The sequence below is a fragment of the Stigmatopora nigra genome, chromosome 14, assembly GCF_051989575.1.
Source record: "Stigmatopora nigra isolate UIUO_SnigA chromosome 14, RoL_Snig_1.1, whole genome shotgun sequence".
Taxonomy (NCBI): Eukaryota; Metazoa; Chordata; class Actinopteri; order Syngnathiformes; family Syngnathidae; genus Stigmatopora; species Stigmatopora nigra.
Genome location: NC_135521.1, coordinates 6,217,041 through 6,234,017, shown reverse-complemented (window position 1 = coordinate 6,234,017; position 16,977 = coordinate 6,217,041). Strand labels below are relative to the sequence as shown.

Genomic DNA, 16,977 nt, shown 5'->3' with positions numbered 1-16,977 from the left:
AACACGGTGTAGCAAATACGAGTTTTTCACTGCAAACGTTTCAGTAGGGAGTGGAAAAAAATGCCTCAGTCGAGACAGGCTAACACTGGATGAGAACCACGTCTCGTGTTTACTTCTCAGTATCAGGAGGGGGAGAAAAAAAAACATAGCTGAGAGGAGACTCAGGGACGTGGTGGAACAAAATGAAGATTATGACACATTCAATTATGGTGTTAAGGCATAGGTGACGGCAAAACTGCAAGGCAAAACTGTTTGAACACTAAGCAATCAATGGTTTGCTACACACAGGCATACTTATTCTGTTAAACAATGTTGCTTGCAAATCTTGGCACAAGTAGGATAGCAAAAACCATCCGAAAAATATGCTAAAATACAAAAAATGTTGGAAACAAATGTTTCATTTTTCTTTGGCAGTCAGAAATACTCTAGTTTTACTACAAACATTCCCAAATGAGGCCTCCATTGGTGACATAATCCAAATTCGTTTGACAGTCAACATGCGGCCATACGAGTAAATATTTGTATAAAAATATACAAATATCTTAGACCATGCTTACGAAGAATTCATTTTAAATATGCAAATAACATATTAGCCTTCCCAAATCTCAACTGACCATATGTTGCAACATGAACAGAAGGTACCCTTAAATTTTCGCCATCTCATGATTATTCAATAATCATTTGATATTGATTTAGGAATTAAGTGTTGACCTGCAGACCTAAATGGGAAGTTAAAGGCAAGCTATACGAAGCTATACGAATCATGAGCGTCTTTCATTCAGCAATGAGCCTGGCTGCTCTTTCACTGTCCCTCAGGTGACCTCGGTGTGCCACTCTCTAATTCGACATTCAGTCTCAGCAGCAAGCAGCTCAGCAAGTGACTTGTGATATCAACTATTGATGAGTTTGAACTTATTTTTTCTTGGTCAGGGCTGTTCAGTAGACCTTGATGTTGACTACTTGCAAGGCCTTGAAAGTGGACTTAGGACGTACAGATAAAAGGTAGGGGAGCAGGCGCCAGACAAAGTATCCTATTTTTTACTCAATGGACTAAATACCCCCAAAATCAAAGATTCAAACTTAGAAAAAAATGAAAATAGACTTACTGGTAAGGAGGAAGCAACTTGGGGCGAGGAATGAGGCAAAAATGAACCTAAAACACAAGAAAATAATCTACAATCAGAACAGCAAGTAAACAGAGGAATTATGTCACAATGAAGAAATGAATAACAGGTAAAATAAATGGACAATCACAAAGACAGATCAAGCAACATCAAAATAATTTAAAATGTGTTTTTTCTTTTCACTTTTGAATTAATGTGTTAAATTCTCTCAAATTAAGACTAATAAAAATCTATTCGACGTGTATTTCTAAATTATCAACACTACACTCATCCAAGAACACATAAATGAAAGTGATTTAACAATCCAAAGATAAAATGCAAACAAATAAAAGAAAATTCCAATGAATGGAAAATTATAGAAATAATGTTAAGTATGTATTAAACTTTAAAATGATCTATATCATTTGCATGTTTCTAACAGTGACTTGGTCATTTCTACCAGTTGTCACTCTGAAACGCGATGCCCTATGTGCTATTTCTGCGTATTTTTCCGCCTACTTGAGCGTGAAAAAAGGTCAGCAGCAAATCGCGGTCGGTGCGTTGATGTTTCTTCTGCAAGATGGCCAGCGGTGTAGCATAAGCAAATTAAGTGAATTAATCAACATTAACAACATTATTCACAAAAGCCATTTGTACCAAATAGATTTCCTTGCGGCAAATCTTTCAGAATATTAGCATAATTATCACATTCATGTAATATCAGGCAGATCAGTTGCTGGTTATTTACAGTATGAGACTAAGAGCTAGAGGGTGAAAAACCCCAAAACATTATTATTGTCCTTCCTTTCATATAACTAAGCAACTGACTTAATCGATGGTGGCCAAATTTGACTTTTCAAAGCCTTTCTGTCCCTTGCCTCTTAAAGGGAAGGATAAAAGGTAATGGGAGAGGTTGGCTGTTAAGTTTAATGGCAGACAGGCAAGTCTCAGAGGGGCTCTATTTAATGATGTGCCTCTTCTCATGCTGCGCTCGTTAAAGACGAGGCCAAAATGCATGAAGAGGACAGGGAGGCGCACTCTCTGCACTACCCCTTCGTCTAGGATCAGCACCGTGGGGGGAGCGGTGGGCTTTTGTGTGTTGTGGACTCCAACTCTGCTCCCATTTGCATCAGGGAATAAATAAAGCAGGCATTACCTTTTCATTCCTTGACATTGGTTCAGCCATATTGCATTTTGGAAAATCCACCCTGCGTGCTCTAAGCCCAGGAAGACGGTCGCTTTATAGGCACCCTCTTCCGAGAAAAGTGGATGGTGGGAAATGGATCTTTGACACCTGCCACTTCCACTCTGCTGCACCTAGCATCAAGCCAACCAACCCCCCCCGCCATTGCCCACACATCGCCACGCATAAGGACGTCGGCGCATCACAGCTCAGCACGTTATTACGAGTGGGCACAAGCGGGAAAATCCAATTATGTCCACTGTGTCAGATCCCCGCCATCGTCCTTATATATGTAACTTAAATTAAAAACGATGTGCCCATTAGTTCTCCTGCCTGTGGACCAGTCTCATGCGGCCCGCCATTCCTCTTCCTTCCCTTGCACATGCGCAGATATCTTCGCAGACTCACACACTGTAGATTGAAGTACGGGTTTGCAGGTGGTAATGCTAAGGCTATTGATTCTGACTCATATTAAGTGGTGTCATGGAGCGGCTCTCGCCGTGGTGAATAATGTCGAGCTGGAAACAGACAAGCAGTCTGTTTGTGGAAAAAAATACTGCTCACTGCAGCACAAAAAAAGGTTCTCCATTCAGACTGTGAAGTGTATACACTCCAAGTCTTGAGTTATTGATGATGTCCATGACCAGTCTCATTTGTTAATGGTATCATGCTATTGCTTTTATAAGAATTCTATAGATTTTTGAGCCTGAACCGGATTATTTAAACTTGCAGTAGTTTATCAGTCTAAGTTTCTGAATGCCATCGTCTATTCCAGATATTTCCAGATGTAATGGTAGTAGGTGGCTAATTGATCCCAGATGATGACACATCATGGACCAGAAAAATCCAGAAGATTGGGATTGTACAAGTCGTGCCTTTAAATGGTCCAACTGTACATGTTCATGCACTGGTTGCATCTGGTTCCTTGAGACATTGTCTTTCTCAGCTTTGGTAGCTAACCCAATTTGACCTACTCCGTGTCATTATGTGTCTTTCAGCTCACTGAGCTCAAGCTGCCCCTCATACCTCATACTGCCACTCACCGTATTACAATGTCCTACTTCCAGAGGTTGTTAAAATTACCTCGAAGAGACTTTTCAAGAGACGGGGGAGGAAAGAAGAAGCGGAAGGTAGAGGGGGGAAATGAGAGAGCCGGTATCTCACCGGAGCTCGGTGACATGATAAAATGGAATATTAAACACGCAGTCCTGCCTGACACAAAGTGAATGTGACTGAATGAGAAGGCACATTGTATTAATTATGTAAGACCACTTTTTGAGGCAAGTTGGAAGCAGAGAGAAAGAGGAAAGGAGACAGAAACAGAAAAGGAATTCAGATTTTTGCTGCGCTGTTCTGGTTTGAAATGCAGACATGTTTAAAGTGGCACTGCAGTTTTGTGTTGCAAAATGAAGCAACGATCTAAACAAAGAAGAGATCTTTATTGTATTTACTGTTCTTGAGGCTGGGCAGGTGCAGAAGCAAGTAAATGTTTGGGAACCGCATTGCCAGAAACAATCTGTTTGCAGACGACATGTTACCATTTATATAGAATGACAACGTTATCTGAATATGAAACATACATTTTAACAAGAGATCAAAATCCATCTAGCAGCTTGCTTCTTGGATTTACCTCCATTCTAATGCTTTGACCACCGATGTCATTTAAAAATCTGCTTTTAGCGCTCCTTTATACTTCCTTTCAGACATGGAGTTCAGAAGCAAATTAACTTGTGAACTCCACAAGGCTTAAACACTGAATCTCGTTATTCCTTTTGGTCATATTCAAAGATGCCCTCGAGTAAAAGATGGGTTAAATAATTTTATCTTATATGCATAGACAACAGATTGCTCTGCAATGTCATTGTGGGGTTGGCAGGTGCACAGCTGGAGTACCAGTAGCCTGCTGTCTGAGTTTTAGGGGGCGTGTTGTTTTTCTTGGCATGGTTTAACAGAGCGAGACCATAGGTTAATTGTGACGCTTACGTTAAGTGAGACAATATGGAAACGCTGACAATTGGAAAAGGGTGCTGTGCTATTGTAGCAGAGACCACAATTTGCAGTGTCCTGTATTGCACTACAGAACAAGCTACAGAAAGATATTACATGATGATGTCAAGCCGGACCAATGTCCATACATTAAGGAAATTAGGCATTTATTATTACTGCAATCATTCCAATTTAAGAGAAATAAACAACTTCTGAATTATTCTACATTCCATACATGTATTTCTTTTTATTCCAAAGTCAGTAAATCTAACAATATGTTTAATTTGAATTTTATTTGATAAAATTAAATGCTATATTTTTAGAAATGTTATCAATAACCAAGGCAGTGTGTTGATTAGCATGTCCCAGTTTCCTTACTAAGAAATGTTCTCAATTAAAGGTATTGTTTGCCAATATATGCCGTGCGATTGGCTGGTAAGTAGTCCAGGATGAACCTCATTTTCTATATTCAAATAACAATAACACACTATTCGGGTTACTTTTATAGATTTGCTTTGATTGTTATTAAATTACAAACATGGGGAAAAAGGACAAAAGCTACTTCAGACCTGTGGTATTGCATTCATCCATGTACAATAGTGTAAAGTAATGGACCACCCACAACAACATTTGATTTGTACTTAACACAACAGTTCAATAGCCAACGGTCCTACCTTTTGAACCTAATGATGATAGTATGATTTATTAACAGCATGTCCATGGTTGGGTGTTTGTTCCACCCACCTTCCCCCGGTTACACAGCTGTTAAACAGCTGCCGGTTGTACCAATTTAGATGCGAGTGCATTATTTGTTAACACGGGTTAGGGAATTCATTTTTCACAAAAGAACCTGCTGGCTATAGATTGTGCCGACCAAGGTCAAAACCTGGAGTGCCTCACAGCCATTTTTGTCAATCGGAGAAGAGCAGCTATGGAATGCATGCTATGCATGTATATCCTTGAATTAAGTTGAAGTGACATATTGAAATAGCCATGGGGAGGGGCAAAGAAATGTGTGTGGCAAGTGACAGGCTGTCAGACATCTGTCCGCTTGATGGATTCGACGTTAAATCTGTTCTTCATAAATTGTCTGGCGAGCATGTGCGAAACGAGAACCACGTGAAGCCCCGCCTTCGTCGTACGAATCAAGGCGCTAACGAGACGGCCTAGCGATTCCAATTTCTTTCACAATTGATATTTGACTTTCTCGCCAGAAATGAGAAGAACTTTGTATGTGAGACGGATTTAATTACAGCAATGTACGTCAGACAAGAGCGCTGATAAAATGAAAGGGGAGGACAGGAGGAGGAGACATATAAAGGATGGATTTTGGCAGCAAAGCTGCAAGGGATGAATTCAGAGAGTTATGCTTGTGTTGGTGATGGACTAAGCTTCACATGAATGAAACAGGTACTGTGGGGGTGAAGGGGGTTGGAAGAATAGGGCTCGGTACTGCGCAGAGAGTAATAGCTTGCCCAACGTAGTAAGGGTGCCCCTCTACTGTTTGTAAAAACAAGACCATCACACTCCATCTTGCCGCTCCCGCCGGAGCCAAGCCTGAGGGCTGATTTATGGCACACACAGTGAATTGGCTCGCTGGGATGACAGCAAGACTTGCACGTTCCCGGGTGAGTGGTTGCCGAGGCTACTTGTCCGAAACTCAGCCGGTCATAGCACCCGTCCGCCCGCCGCTGTACTGCGACTGATTAGTGCGCACTTTCTCCCCAAATGAAATAGCGCTCTTCTGCTACTATACAGCTGGAGCCAACACAGGGGCTCTTCTGGTACTTTTTATCCAGTTATGTGGCAACAGCTTCATCAAGGCCCTGTAGTAGCAATTTGGATTTAATCAATCTTTGGCGCGTGGCTGCCAGAATGGAAAATTAATACGGAGTGCAATTACAAAACAGCCATTTCACTGTCAAAGATACAATGCGGCGGCGTGATGAGAACAGAGAGTGGATTCTGTCGAGCAGTAAATTTTAGCCTTTTCATGCAGACATGGCAGCGAGTGGTGGTTGCCATGTTGTCCTCATAACAACTACAAGCCCTGCAAGACACTCCCTCTAAAACAAAGTAGAAATAATAAGATAACCAAGTGACTTCAGTCAGAAATAGAATAATGTAGGCCAGTTAGCTCGATGATTTTGACAACACCTGTTGACAAAGTAGCTTTTTTTTTCGACTCAGTCAAACCATCTTTTCAAATACCTTGACATATCTGTCAAACCATTTAGTTGAGTGTTTAATTTCAAAGGCTGCAACAGTATAATGAACAAGTGGCACATCAAAGCTAAGCGTCACTTACTTCTTTGGCAGCACATATATCAGACATAAATTGCTCTTAATTATTCCCTTTTATTGTACCAACATCACCATGCCATCAACATTTCTGCCTGTCAGAAAAACTATTTTCATGTGACACGCACATCGCACTGACACCATAAGTCCTAGTGCAAAGTGTACAGTACAGAAATTTAATTGGGAAGCCAAATGGGGAGCTTTATTTCAGTAATATCCATTACCATACCAGAATGTGGTTTCAGGTTCACCTTGCATTAATTATTTTTTGATGGCAGACATTAAACTGGCATCATTCTTTCAGCCAATTGTCTTGTGGATTACAATGTTACCTCTACATATGAATACTTCTCTATTAAGAAATATTCAGATTACAAAAAATGGGAAAGCCTTTTTCGAAGATTCTAGTAAAACATTAAAGTTATTAATTCAATGTAAAATAGGCTTCTACTCACGAAAAATCCAAGTTACGAACTCCCTTCTGGAACGAATTAATTTCATAAGTAGACCTTCTGAATGAATAGGCTTACATTACTGTGGAAGATCTTTGAGTATGTTAACTGAAACAGATACAAAATCACTTGCCAAAACTCAGTTTCTTTGATGAGCTCCTCCTGACAGTGAACACTTCTCCCGTTTTTCCCATCAGGGAGGATTTTTACTCTTTTCCCAGAACCCCCCCTGTTTCCTCCATTAGCCACACACAAACATCACCCCCCAGCTGTATGACAAGAAGGGATCATTATGAGCGGCGCATGAGGCGACAGCAAATTTAGCGATGAGCTTGTCGAGTTGAGGGATTCCTTAATTCTTGGTGCCAGGAAGTTAGGATGTCTTCATCAGACATTGGTAAGCTCAGAATTTAATGAGCATGGTGACAAACTACGAGAAATAAATAGCTGGGACTGTGGTTTTGCTTGTCAGCATTAAAAATGTTAATGTTACAATTGGTATTTAGACATTTCTTATGGTGGTACTGATGGCGTCGTAGTACATTTGTCTGACTTTATTAAACACTGGGGGCATATTTCCCACTCTGTCTTAATCTTCCCTGTACTGGACCTCTTTCTTCTAAAGCAGATTTGGAAAGGCTGTATAAATCCTTTGCATTATACTTAAAAACGGAATGCCTTGATTTTTACACAAAATGCTTTGTCTTATTTTAATAATAATTGGCACTAAGAAAAGAATCACTCCACCCATTGGCGATCACAATGAAGTTAGTAGTCATTTTTTATCTGTTCTTTGGACAATTGCAGATTTCTTAGAACTTACTTGCGTTATATAAGATATTTTAATGCACCGTGAAAGGGGAAAAAACTAAGGAGGTGGCTCCACTGCCATTGCTACTCGCCAAGTTGAGCATGAATCGTGTTATTTTTCTCCAATGATATTTTTGGGGGAGGGAAAATAGGAACTGATTGTGCTTTGTCAGTTGCACATTTTTCATTTAAATCCTGCCTCTTCAATTTGTTACCGCTCTTTAGACCAACTTCCATGTTTTATGTAGCTCTATGCAGAGCCAGGATGTGTGTGTCAATGGCACATGCTTTGCACAACAATGCCATTTACAACCCGGGTTGCTCTCTCCGAGACCCAAAAGGAACTGAGGTGGCGGGGTAGGTGGTTAAATAACAAAAGATTCATTAGGAAACGCATTCCGTGCTAAACTAAGCTTACAACTTGAGTGTGTTTCGTTGTGCCCCAAAGGCTTTTCACGCTTTTCAAATTGCCTCAGGCTATAGACAGAAAAAAAAATGGAAATACTCGGCAGCATTAATCAGTAAAAAGCTTGAAAATCATACATCATCTGCACGATTTATTTTGTCATTCGTGTTACAGGAGACTTTCCATAGAGACATTTGATGTGTTTAAAGAATGAAGAAGAAGAAAGGTGAAGTTGATGTCAGAGATTTGAGGAAAAGACTACGATATTTTCAATATACTTTGTGTCAAAGTCTGAAAGACATTTATCTGTAATCATAACCCATTTAAACATCCTACGGTATACCATTCCCACCTGAAAAGCCCAAAAGCTAAGTTAACACCAACCATGACTGGAGCACAACCTTTTTAGGACAGGTAGCCAATTAAAACCCCCGACTGATCAAGCTTTTAGGAATCAACCACTATTGTAGTTTAAGTAACACTAGAAAGACTTTTTGGCAGTGATTGCGTTATTTTGTTCTGATTGAATCTCCCATTATTAACCTCAGCTTCGTTCCTCCAGTCTACTTGATTGCCACCAGTGGAGCGGTAGCAATCAGCATCCATGCAAATATAAGAGCGCAATTTGTGCAAAAGAAATTTAATTTTCTAAACTCGCTGTCTTTTTTTGAGGATGAAGTGGCATACTTCCCAGTCTTGTTTTTGATTGGAAGGTTATTTAATAGGATGGTCGGAAGCAAACGGTCTCAACAATATCTCCAATTCTCAACTATTGATCCCCAGAGCCTCTTCTGAGGTGCGAATAACAAAGGAAGAAAAACAGATCATTAATAATTTTAATTAGGTGATCCGTCAGGCTGCGATTGCTAGATATAATTGTATGCATTTGGGTCGATGGCAAACAACCCAATGAGATCCTCTCTTGTCACCTTGGGCAGCTGTAAATGGAGTTGGCTTGAGCTCAATGTGCAAAGTGAGCTCAAAAAATGTGTCAGCGCATATCTATGTGGCGGGACACCCCACCACAGCCCACTAGAGAGGACATATTGTCATCTATTATGGAGCTCAATCATCTTTAAAAGGCGAACTGTGGCCAACATTTTGTAATCAATCCTATGAGGTAATTTAGTCTGCAGACGTCAGGAGAGCATGACACCTTTGTTGTAAGAGCTCCTTTGGAAGTCCTTCGCTTTTTCAAGATAAACAGCTGGAGCAAGTGTATCTATATAGACTGCATACAAATCTCATATTCAGTACAGCGTAAAACATGATTTTATATTTATGACTTGGTGCCAAATGACAGGAGGAATGGGGAGACAACACTAGAACCGTTCACGCGAGGTATCTGATCGGGATTCTTCAAGCAGCTAGGTTGCCACCCAAAAAAATAATGTCATAATAGGTTCTAACAGAACATTAATTAGCAGTACATAATTTAATCATCTGGTGTGTCAGATTCCAAACCTGAGCCGCTGGCATATGTTCTTGATGATAAGAATTTAGCTATTCTTATTTTTTTAACATTGAGGAAACCTAATGGATAATTGGAATAATTTTGGGAGCTGTCCAGCAGAACTTTGCTGAATTAGTTGTGTTTTGGTACTAGTTAAGGACATACATAAACTATCATACGCAGGATTTTATAACAGCGGGATGGCCATGTTGCTAGGGGGATCATGGTGTAAACATACTGCATTTCTGTTTGATTATACTATTTTACAGCTTAATATTGTGCAGCATTTCTTTCAAATTTCACAGCAATGTTTTCTCTGCGTTAATGATCAAATGTTCATGTGTATTTCCAGCTGGAGATCTCGGTGAAGGCTTCCACTGCCAAGACGAGTGCCGCATCCTCGGACATTCTGACCGCTGTTGGATGCCTCGCGTCCCCCTGGCGGCACGCGTCAAGTCACCCGAGCACCCCCGTAATGTCATTGCTTTGTCAATCGAGGCCACCACAGTGGATGTACCCCACTATGAGGACGGCACCACTAAGAGGACTTTTGCCACCTTTGGTAAGGACGGACCCGAGGACGTGGAGAGGGGCGACGTGAAGGGGAAGCGGACTCACGAATCTCAGGTTTGCAGCCCGAAGGCCAACGGCGGCGCCGTGCGCGAAGCCGGGAACGGGCGAGAGGCGGCCAGTCCAATTACTTCCCCGGTGCACCTGAAGAGCCCCCTGTCCAAGCCGCCCCTGTCCAACTACAATACACTGAAATGTCGCGATGCAGAGCGCATCGCCAACCATAGTCTGCTCCGGCAACCAGAAGGCAAAGACAGTGAGCCCTCAGTGCGGGAGTTTAATACACTTCTGCACGATGGCCGTGACAAAGAGTCCCCCAGCAGCAAGCGCTTGAAAGACATTGTGCTTTAGCGAGTTTTTCCGCCACCCACGTTCATGCAGCGTAAAACTCACTTCACGCATATAAATATATATATCCTGCAATAGCTGTGCGTACACAGAAGAAAAGTCCGGCCATGGGACTGGAGCAGGCACCCCCGTTTGCAGTACGCAATATCTAAGCGTGTGCTGCAGCTAGCTGTGTGCTGATTCAGCCAAGGTAGTGTCTGTGGCATTGTTGTAGTTACGGTGATTTCTTTGTTTGCTTTCCTGTTTTTCTTACATTCCCATCCCCTCTGAGCAGCGAGTGGACAGGCAGGTTACTGTTGACTGCATAGACACGGCTAACAGAGCGCTCCGACTCTCACGCCAAAGCAGGACATGGACATCCGAGGTGCCGACAAACACCGACCGGAGTACAGTTATGCCTTTTTGACAACTTTTTGTATCACGATTCAATATTTGCCTTCTATGGTTTTCGCAGTTTGTATCGAGCTGTGGAAATCTGCCCTTTGTATAGTGAACTCCGTCTGTGTAATAAACAAAAAGAAGGATACATCACACAATATCTATGGTGACCCATCAGTCTGGTTTTCACCTAACCTCACTAATACGAGAAATGCGTTCTCTGCATCCGTAAGGACATGCCGGCGTCACCACACTGAGCTCGTTGCAGTATTTATACTCTGTCACAGATGGAGCTAAATGAACTGTTGCAGTTTGCCCGAGCCTTTCCCCCACGTAAAAAAAATAAAAATAAAGATGGAAACGGGGCAGAAAGAGCCATGTGTTCACAACCGGTTGTGCAACATTGTATCTGCGATGCCCAAACTTGATTGTAGCCAGTGGAGCACATGTTAGGACTCTGTGCTCTGTGGTGTCTTGTATTTTTTTTTTTTCTGATTATTGATTATGGGGCTAGGATAGAAGGGATCGTCACTTTTGTCTTGCTATGTGAAACTCTGTATAGGGTTTAATATTATCATTTTTATTAACCTGTTGTTATGTGACAATCCCTTTAATGTTTGGTTTCAACAGATTTAAAAAAAAAATACAAATAAACAGATTGGTGTGTAACTGAAGCTACAGTAGCGTTTGTAACACAAACACAAAACAAAAAAAATATATGCCAAAATATATTTTATAGATAATTTAAAAATGTATAATGAGAATATTTAATGCTGTGTAGTTATTCTATCAGTAAGTTATATTTGAAATTAACTTGCTTATGTTTATTTTTGTCTTTTGCTTTTATATTGAACCTGTTTTTTAATTTTTTCTTCCAAATTGAACTTGGATTATTATTTTTCTTCAGCTGTGTTATCCCTGGCAACTGTTGACTTGCAGTCTACCTTGTTGTAAAGAGTTTTTTATTGGTCAGTTCGTGTGCCATCAAGTTTATGTGTGGGCTACAACAAAAATGTATTAAAAAAGAAAAAAAAAAACATAAAAAAACCCTGAAAATTTCACAAAAATTATCGATTTCAACACCAACATAACTGTGTTCGTTTAATGAGCATTAGAGTGAGATGGAAAAAGAAACCAAAAAACATAAATGCAAATAAAAGGTTGCATAATCTTAATAGGGAGGTGATAAATGAGGTTCCAGCTGGTGTCCTGTTGGGCCCAAAAAAATATTTTATATTTTCAAAATGGCCACTGAGAGTTTGCCATTCAACTGTCGATCTGACAAGTTTTTGATGAGTGTCGTATAAACACGACAACCTGGCTCCAAAAAAGCAGCAGGCAAGGAGGAATTGTGCCTAACATGACAAAAACAAAAAGGCACATGTGGCTTTATATTGCTTTGCAGCAAACTATGTACAATGTGGATCATGTGAATGAAAGTGGACAGACTTCTTACAACAACAAAAAAAAAAAAACTAGATCTTGTAACTGAATGTTTTGCTAGTCTCACTCTTGGCTTCTGGCAAAATAAACATCGGAATAATCACTGAATGTATACAGCAGCTTATAATTAAACTATTAAATGTGCCCTCCCTTGTTGTCTGACCTTTCCTTCACACACACGTTTTTGAAAAGTGAATTTGCCCGTTAGGAGACAACTGACTGAGCGTTAAGCCACTGAGTGAGGATTTCAGCTTAGCCATGCTTTGATTTTTATCAAGGGAGTTTAATAGTTGAAGAAGCTTGCAGTCAAATTTGATAACGTTGCTGGTACAAGATTTGAACTTAACTATTTAAAAGAGCCAACATGGTGATAAAAAAACTCATGCACAAGTCTACACATGCTTGGTGTCCATATGTTCCTTTGTTGTGATTCAAGCATTTTACTAACACTGTTACAAAGGTATGCCTGCTATTTAGTTTCATGTAAACACGTTACTTCAAGTTTTGACAGCTCCATAGTCACTGCATAAAAGAAATGGCCTTGTTTATTTGTCACGAGCAGACATTCTTTACAATAATGAGGTTCTTCTCAACATAATGCTCCATTACGAGATGCGACATTCACATCACTCGCTGTTTCTTGAGTGTACTTTTGGGGGAAAGTTCCAATACATGAGGGTATGGTTGTGTGTGTTACTCAGGGGGAAGAGTTTCTTTTTATTCCCAAGATTCAGTCACAAGGTGCCATTTGTTAGACAAAAACAAAAGTGTGACAGTCCCTGATGAGGCTTGTGTTATGTTCAGTTTGTGGCTTCTTCTCAGCCAGCAGTACGATGCCGTTAATGGCTCTTGTACACTATTGATTTATATGTTGACTGAGTGCAAGGGTGGAGGAGTTTGCTACCATTTCTATAACATTCCCACTCAATAAAGGCTCCGAGTTTCACCCCTCGTGCACAAACAATGAGAGAACGCTTACGAAGGCTAGATGGGCGAAGATTACAGAGGTAGTGGGCTAGAGTGAAAGTTAGCAGCCCTTTCTGATAAGAGGCCGTTTTTTTTCTATAATTAATTTGCCATTGTTTCTACTATAAACCCTCTGGTGGAGCCAACATGAAAGCTGGTCTGAAAGCCCTCTTGCCATGACTTGGCCATTAAATCCATAAGGAGGATCTTGTTTCTCCCAGCTAAGTTACAGGCAGCATCGGGCCACACAGATGAATTACCACTGGAGGGCTTTGAGTTCCGAGTAGACAGAAAAAAAAAACTAATATATAAACCCTGATGATAGAGCTAAAGGGCAAAATGTGCATTAAAAAAAATCATTATCATCGGCTGAAAAAGTGACTTGCCTGCACAGAATTCCCTTTGGTTACTACTGGTAAATCACTTCAATTGCAGAAATGTCATCAGCTTTTAGGGAAAAGCACACAGCTCAGAGGACAGCAGACTGGTTAGCTAGGTAAGTCAGCTCTCTCATTTGGAAGATTTGGTTTGAATTGAGTTTACAATAATTCTGTAAGGAATTTATTTCCTTAGTCCTGCGTCACTCTGCGCGAGGTTCCAATTTGAATGAATGAATCACGTGTCGAGCAACACAGACAACACATGCGTTTCCATGGAAATATGAATGGGCCTTTAACTTTTGCCATTTTGTGTATATTGCGCTAATCACAGAACCTTTTTCACCTTGGTGAAAGTATGCGCTCAATTCATCTATCTGTTAATGTAAATTCTCTACAGAACGGTGCTTGTTGGACCACGTTTAATCGCTCCCGATTCACCATGGTCATGGAGAGCATTCGCCGCATTAGGGGCGAGATTTATATCAAAGGTTACTGGGACACGAAGCCTATTAATGTCCTATTAATGTTTCAATTATCACGTGTTAAGAGAGGAAATCAGAGAACACTTTAATGTGATTTATTTACGAGCACAAGTGAAGCATGCTGTCGCTTGGCATTCCTTCACTTCAGAATAGATTGAAGGCTTTTTTTGAGTGAGACCTCCCATACTAAAATCTCAAGCAACCCCTTTAGTCAAATCAGTGATCTTTGCTTCTTTGGTGACCTCATTCTATCAAAAGGACCTTGCAGCTGCTCCCTCTTCATACAAAACATCATTTTTTTCCCTCTGAGTGCTGGTGGCACTTCACTGTAGATTTAAAAACCAGCATGTTTGACACAGGTCAACTATTGGGTACAAAAAAAAAAAAAGTCTTGAACTGGAACACTTGGTCAAAGAAAATCACAACTTATCCAATGCACAACCTTAATTTTTAATACCATTTCTCCTCCTAAATCCATCAAACTCCTCAACATTTCACAAAAAAGTAAAAAGTATCAATTAGTGAAGATTTAGTGGTGAGCTATAAATCCTTGGCGGATGAGAGATTCTTTTCCTTTTAAGTACATCAGCCATTTCTTTAAAGACTCTTTGGTCCCTGCACATTAAACGATTAGCCAACAACACACCTCCTCTCCTAAAACAGTTCAACTGGCGACTTGAAAGAGATACCAGTCCAATCTTACTGCAAAATGAAAAGGCTTATGAATAGCCTTTATCTTTCTCCTCCCTCGAATGTAAGCTTACCATTTCATATGAGAAAAAAGTGATATCACGATTAATTCATTGACGAGTCATATACACGTACATACACTCATCACTACCTGTAAATATAGCAATTATGTATATTTGAATACTAGTTTGATGTAGTAGAATGCAACTGGAAATTGGTATCTGCACATAAATTGTTTCAATTCCAATTCCCAACATGCGTCAAGTAAATTTCAGTAGCTATCTCTCCATACATTTGTTTCCAGTGTGTAAAAAAAATCACATTTCATGCAAAACAAATAAAAACAACCCCTCCAACATAAATTCATTTTCTGTACCAATATATTGCACCACAGTTGGTGTGCTATAGCATAAATGTATGCCTGCATGCTCAAAAGATCAAACAACCACAAGTAAAGTACTCGACTATTTTAAAGACACTTAACCAGCAACATGCACTATCGCATAATTTACCATGAAATGCTTTCGGCTTTTAAAAATCTATATATAAGGTTAAGGCAGGTGTAGATTTGTGTCTCACAGTTTTCATGATTTTAAGTAAAACAACCATTCCTTCTGAACAGCAACCAAAGTCGCTCCTGAGAACATTCTAGCCATGCATGAGCCTCAATTCTACAACTGCAAAGCTCTTAACAGACTCTGGACTACTAAGAGAAGACAAGACGTGCTCACTGCTGCACTATTGCTCCAGTCAGCGTGATAGGAATGAGATAATATTGATTTAATAGGTGATGGTGTGACATTATGAAGACCTCTGTAATGTATAATCTGTCCAACAAGCAGGCTTTGCCCACAAAATTGCCTTTTGTCACAGGTTTGTTTTGTATTGAAAAGGTTAGTCTTTGTCACAAGGAAAAAAGTCTGCGCATTGATATCAGTAAGGAGACTGATTACGCACTCCATCTCCCAACCACCGCCACATATCTGTCCAACCCGGTCACTGACCACTTCCTTTTGTGAGGACCACAAAGGATCTTTGATCACCAGTGAAATGAGTTGCTCAGACAATAGTCTTCATTCACACTGGGCTGCCAAGGCCTTGCTTGGAATGGGGGAGGAAGCAGCAGACTCTGCGGCCACAATCCCGCAGCAGTCTTTAATTAGGAGTGATGCTGGACAGATCATATCATAACCATTAGTGATGCCCTGATAACACTGCTCCATAAAGCGGCTTTGTCTGAAAGGGGTCCGAAGAGCCTACCGGGAGCCCCCGGGCAGTCAGCCTGACCCCAGCCACCTTGCTCAGACATCAGATGCCGGATATAGGGGGCAGATGACTCTCCACCCACATACACACTCCCCCGCTCTCAGGAGGATAAACGAGCTGATAGCAACCTAAAATGAAGGAATGTGGCCTTTGAAATACTCGGTTTTTGTCAACAGGAGCCCTGGATTTTACCTCAGCTCCCCATGGGCATACATTATGGGATGGGTGATGATTGGACCCACCATTGATTTATTTCACCCTGATACAGGTACAGGCTGTTTGTTCCCCGAGCTTTAGAAGAACAGAGAAACATTGTATTTGAAAAATCTCACTTCCTCGGTATCAGATTATTTTCTGTAAGAATACGATATTCATACACCTGCACTAAGTGATATATCATTTTTTATATATTTTTTTAGAAATCTGAGGAATGACATGTTGGCTGTAGCTGGCCCTCATCAGCAATCGCCTTATCTATTCAACTGGTTCAATTGAATTACTTACAGCGCGAGTCAATGAGAGAACTGTGCAGTGGACTATTCAGCCAAGAAAATCAGTGAATACACATTCAGGGCCGCGTCTCCCTTATTTTGCAGCTTGTTGAAGGAAAAAAATAAAAGTGCTGGTGGATGTGCACTCAAACAGAACATTCACTAGACGTAGACATTCCGATGATTGTGAAAACACTTCGCAAAACTTTAAATGTTGTAAAATTCGAACTAAAACTGAATCCAAAGCTCAACAGTGGCATACGACATAC

The 16,977-nt window shown here is 40.6% G+C and overlaps 2 protein-coding genes across 5 annotated transcripts in view; one reads left to right on the top strand and one right to left on the bottom strand.

Annotated features, from left to right (window-relative positions):
* The window catches only part of pcdh19 (protocadherin 19), a 49,623-nt gene extending 37,046 nt beyond the window's left edge, over positions 1 to 12,577 (top strand). For all 4 annotated transcript variants that reach the window (XM_077732894.1, XM_077732895.1, XM_077732892.1 and 1 more), the window contains exon 5: positions 10,047 to 12,577. In XM_077732894.1, the coding sequence (XP_077589020.1) occupies positions 10,047 to 10,615 (569 nt within the window). In that variant the 3' untranslated portion in view covers positions 10,616 to 12,577. The remainder of the gene's footprint in view (positions 1 to 10,046) is intronic.
* The window catches only part of LOC144207425 (uncharacterized), a 186,604-nt gene that overhangs the window by 92,897 nt on the left and 76,730 nt on the right, over positions 1 to 16,977 (bottom strand). Inside the window, exon 11 of the mRNA XM_077732902.1 lies at positions 1,107 to 1,153. Coding sequence (XP_077589028.1) covers positions 1,107 to 1,153 — 47 coding nt within the window. The remainder of the gene's footprint in view (positions 1 to 1,106; positions 1,154 to 16,977) is intronic.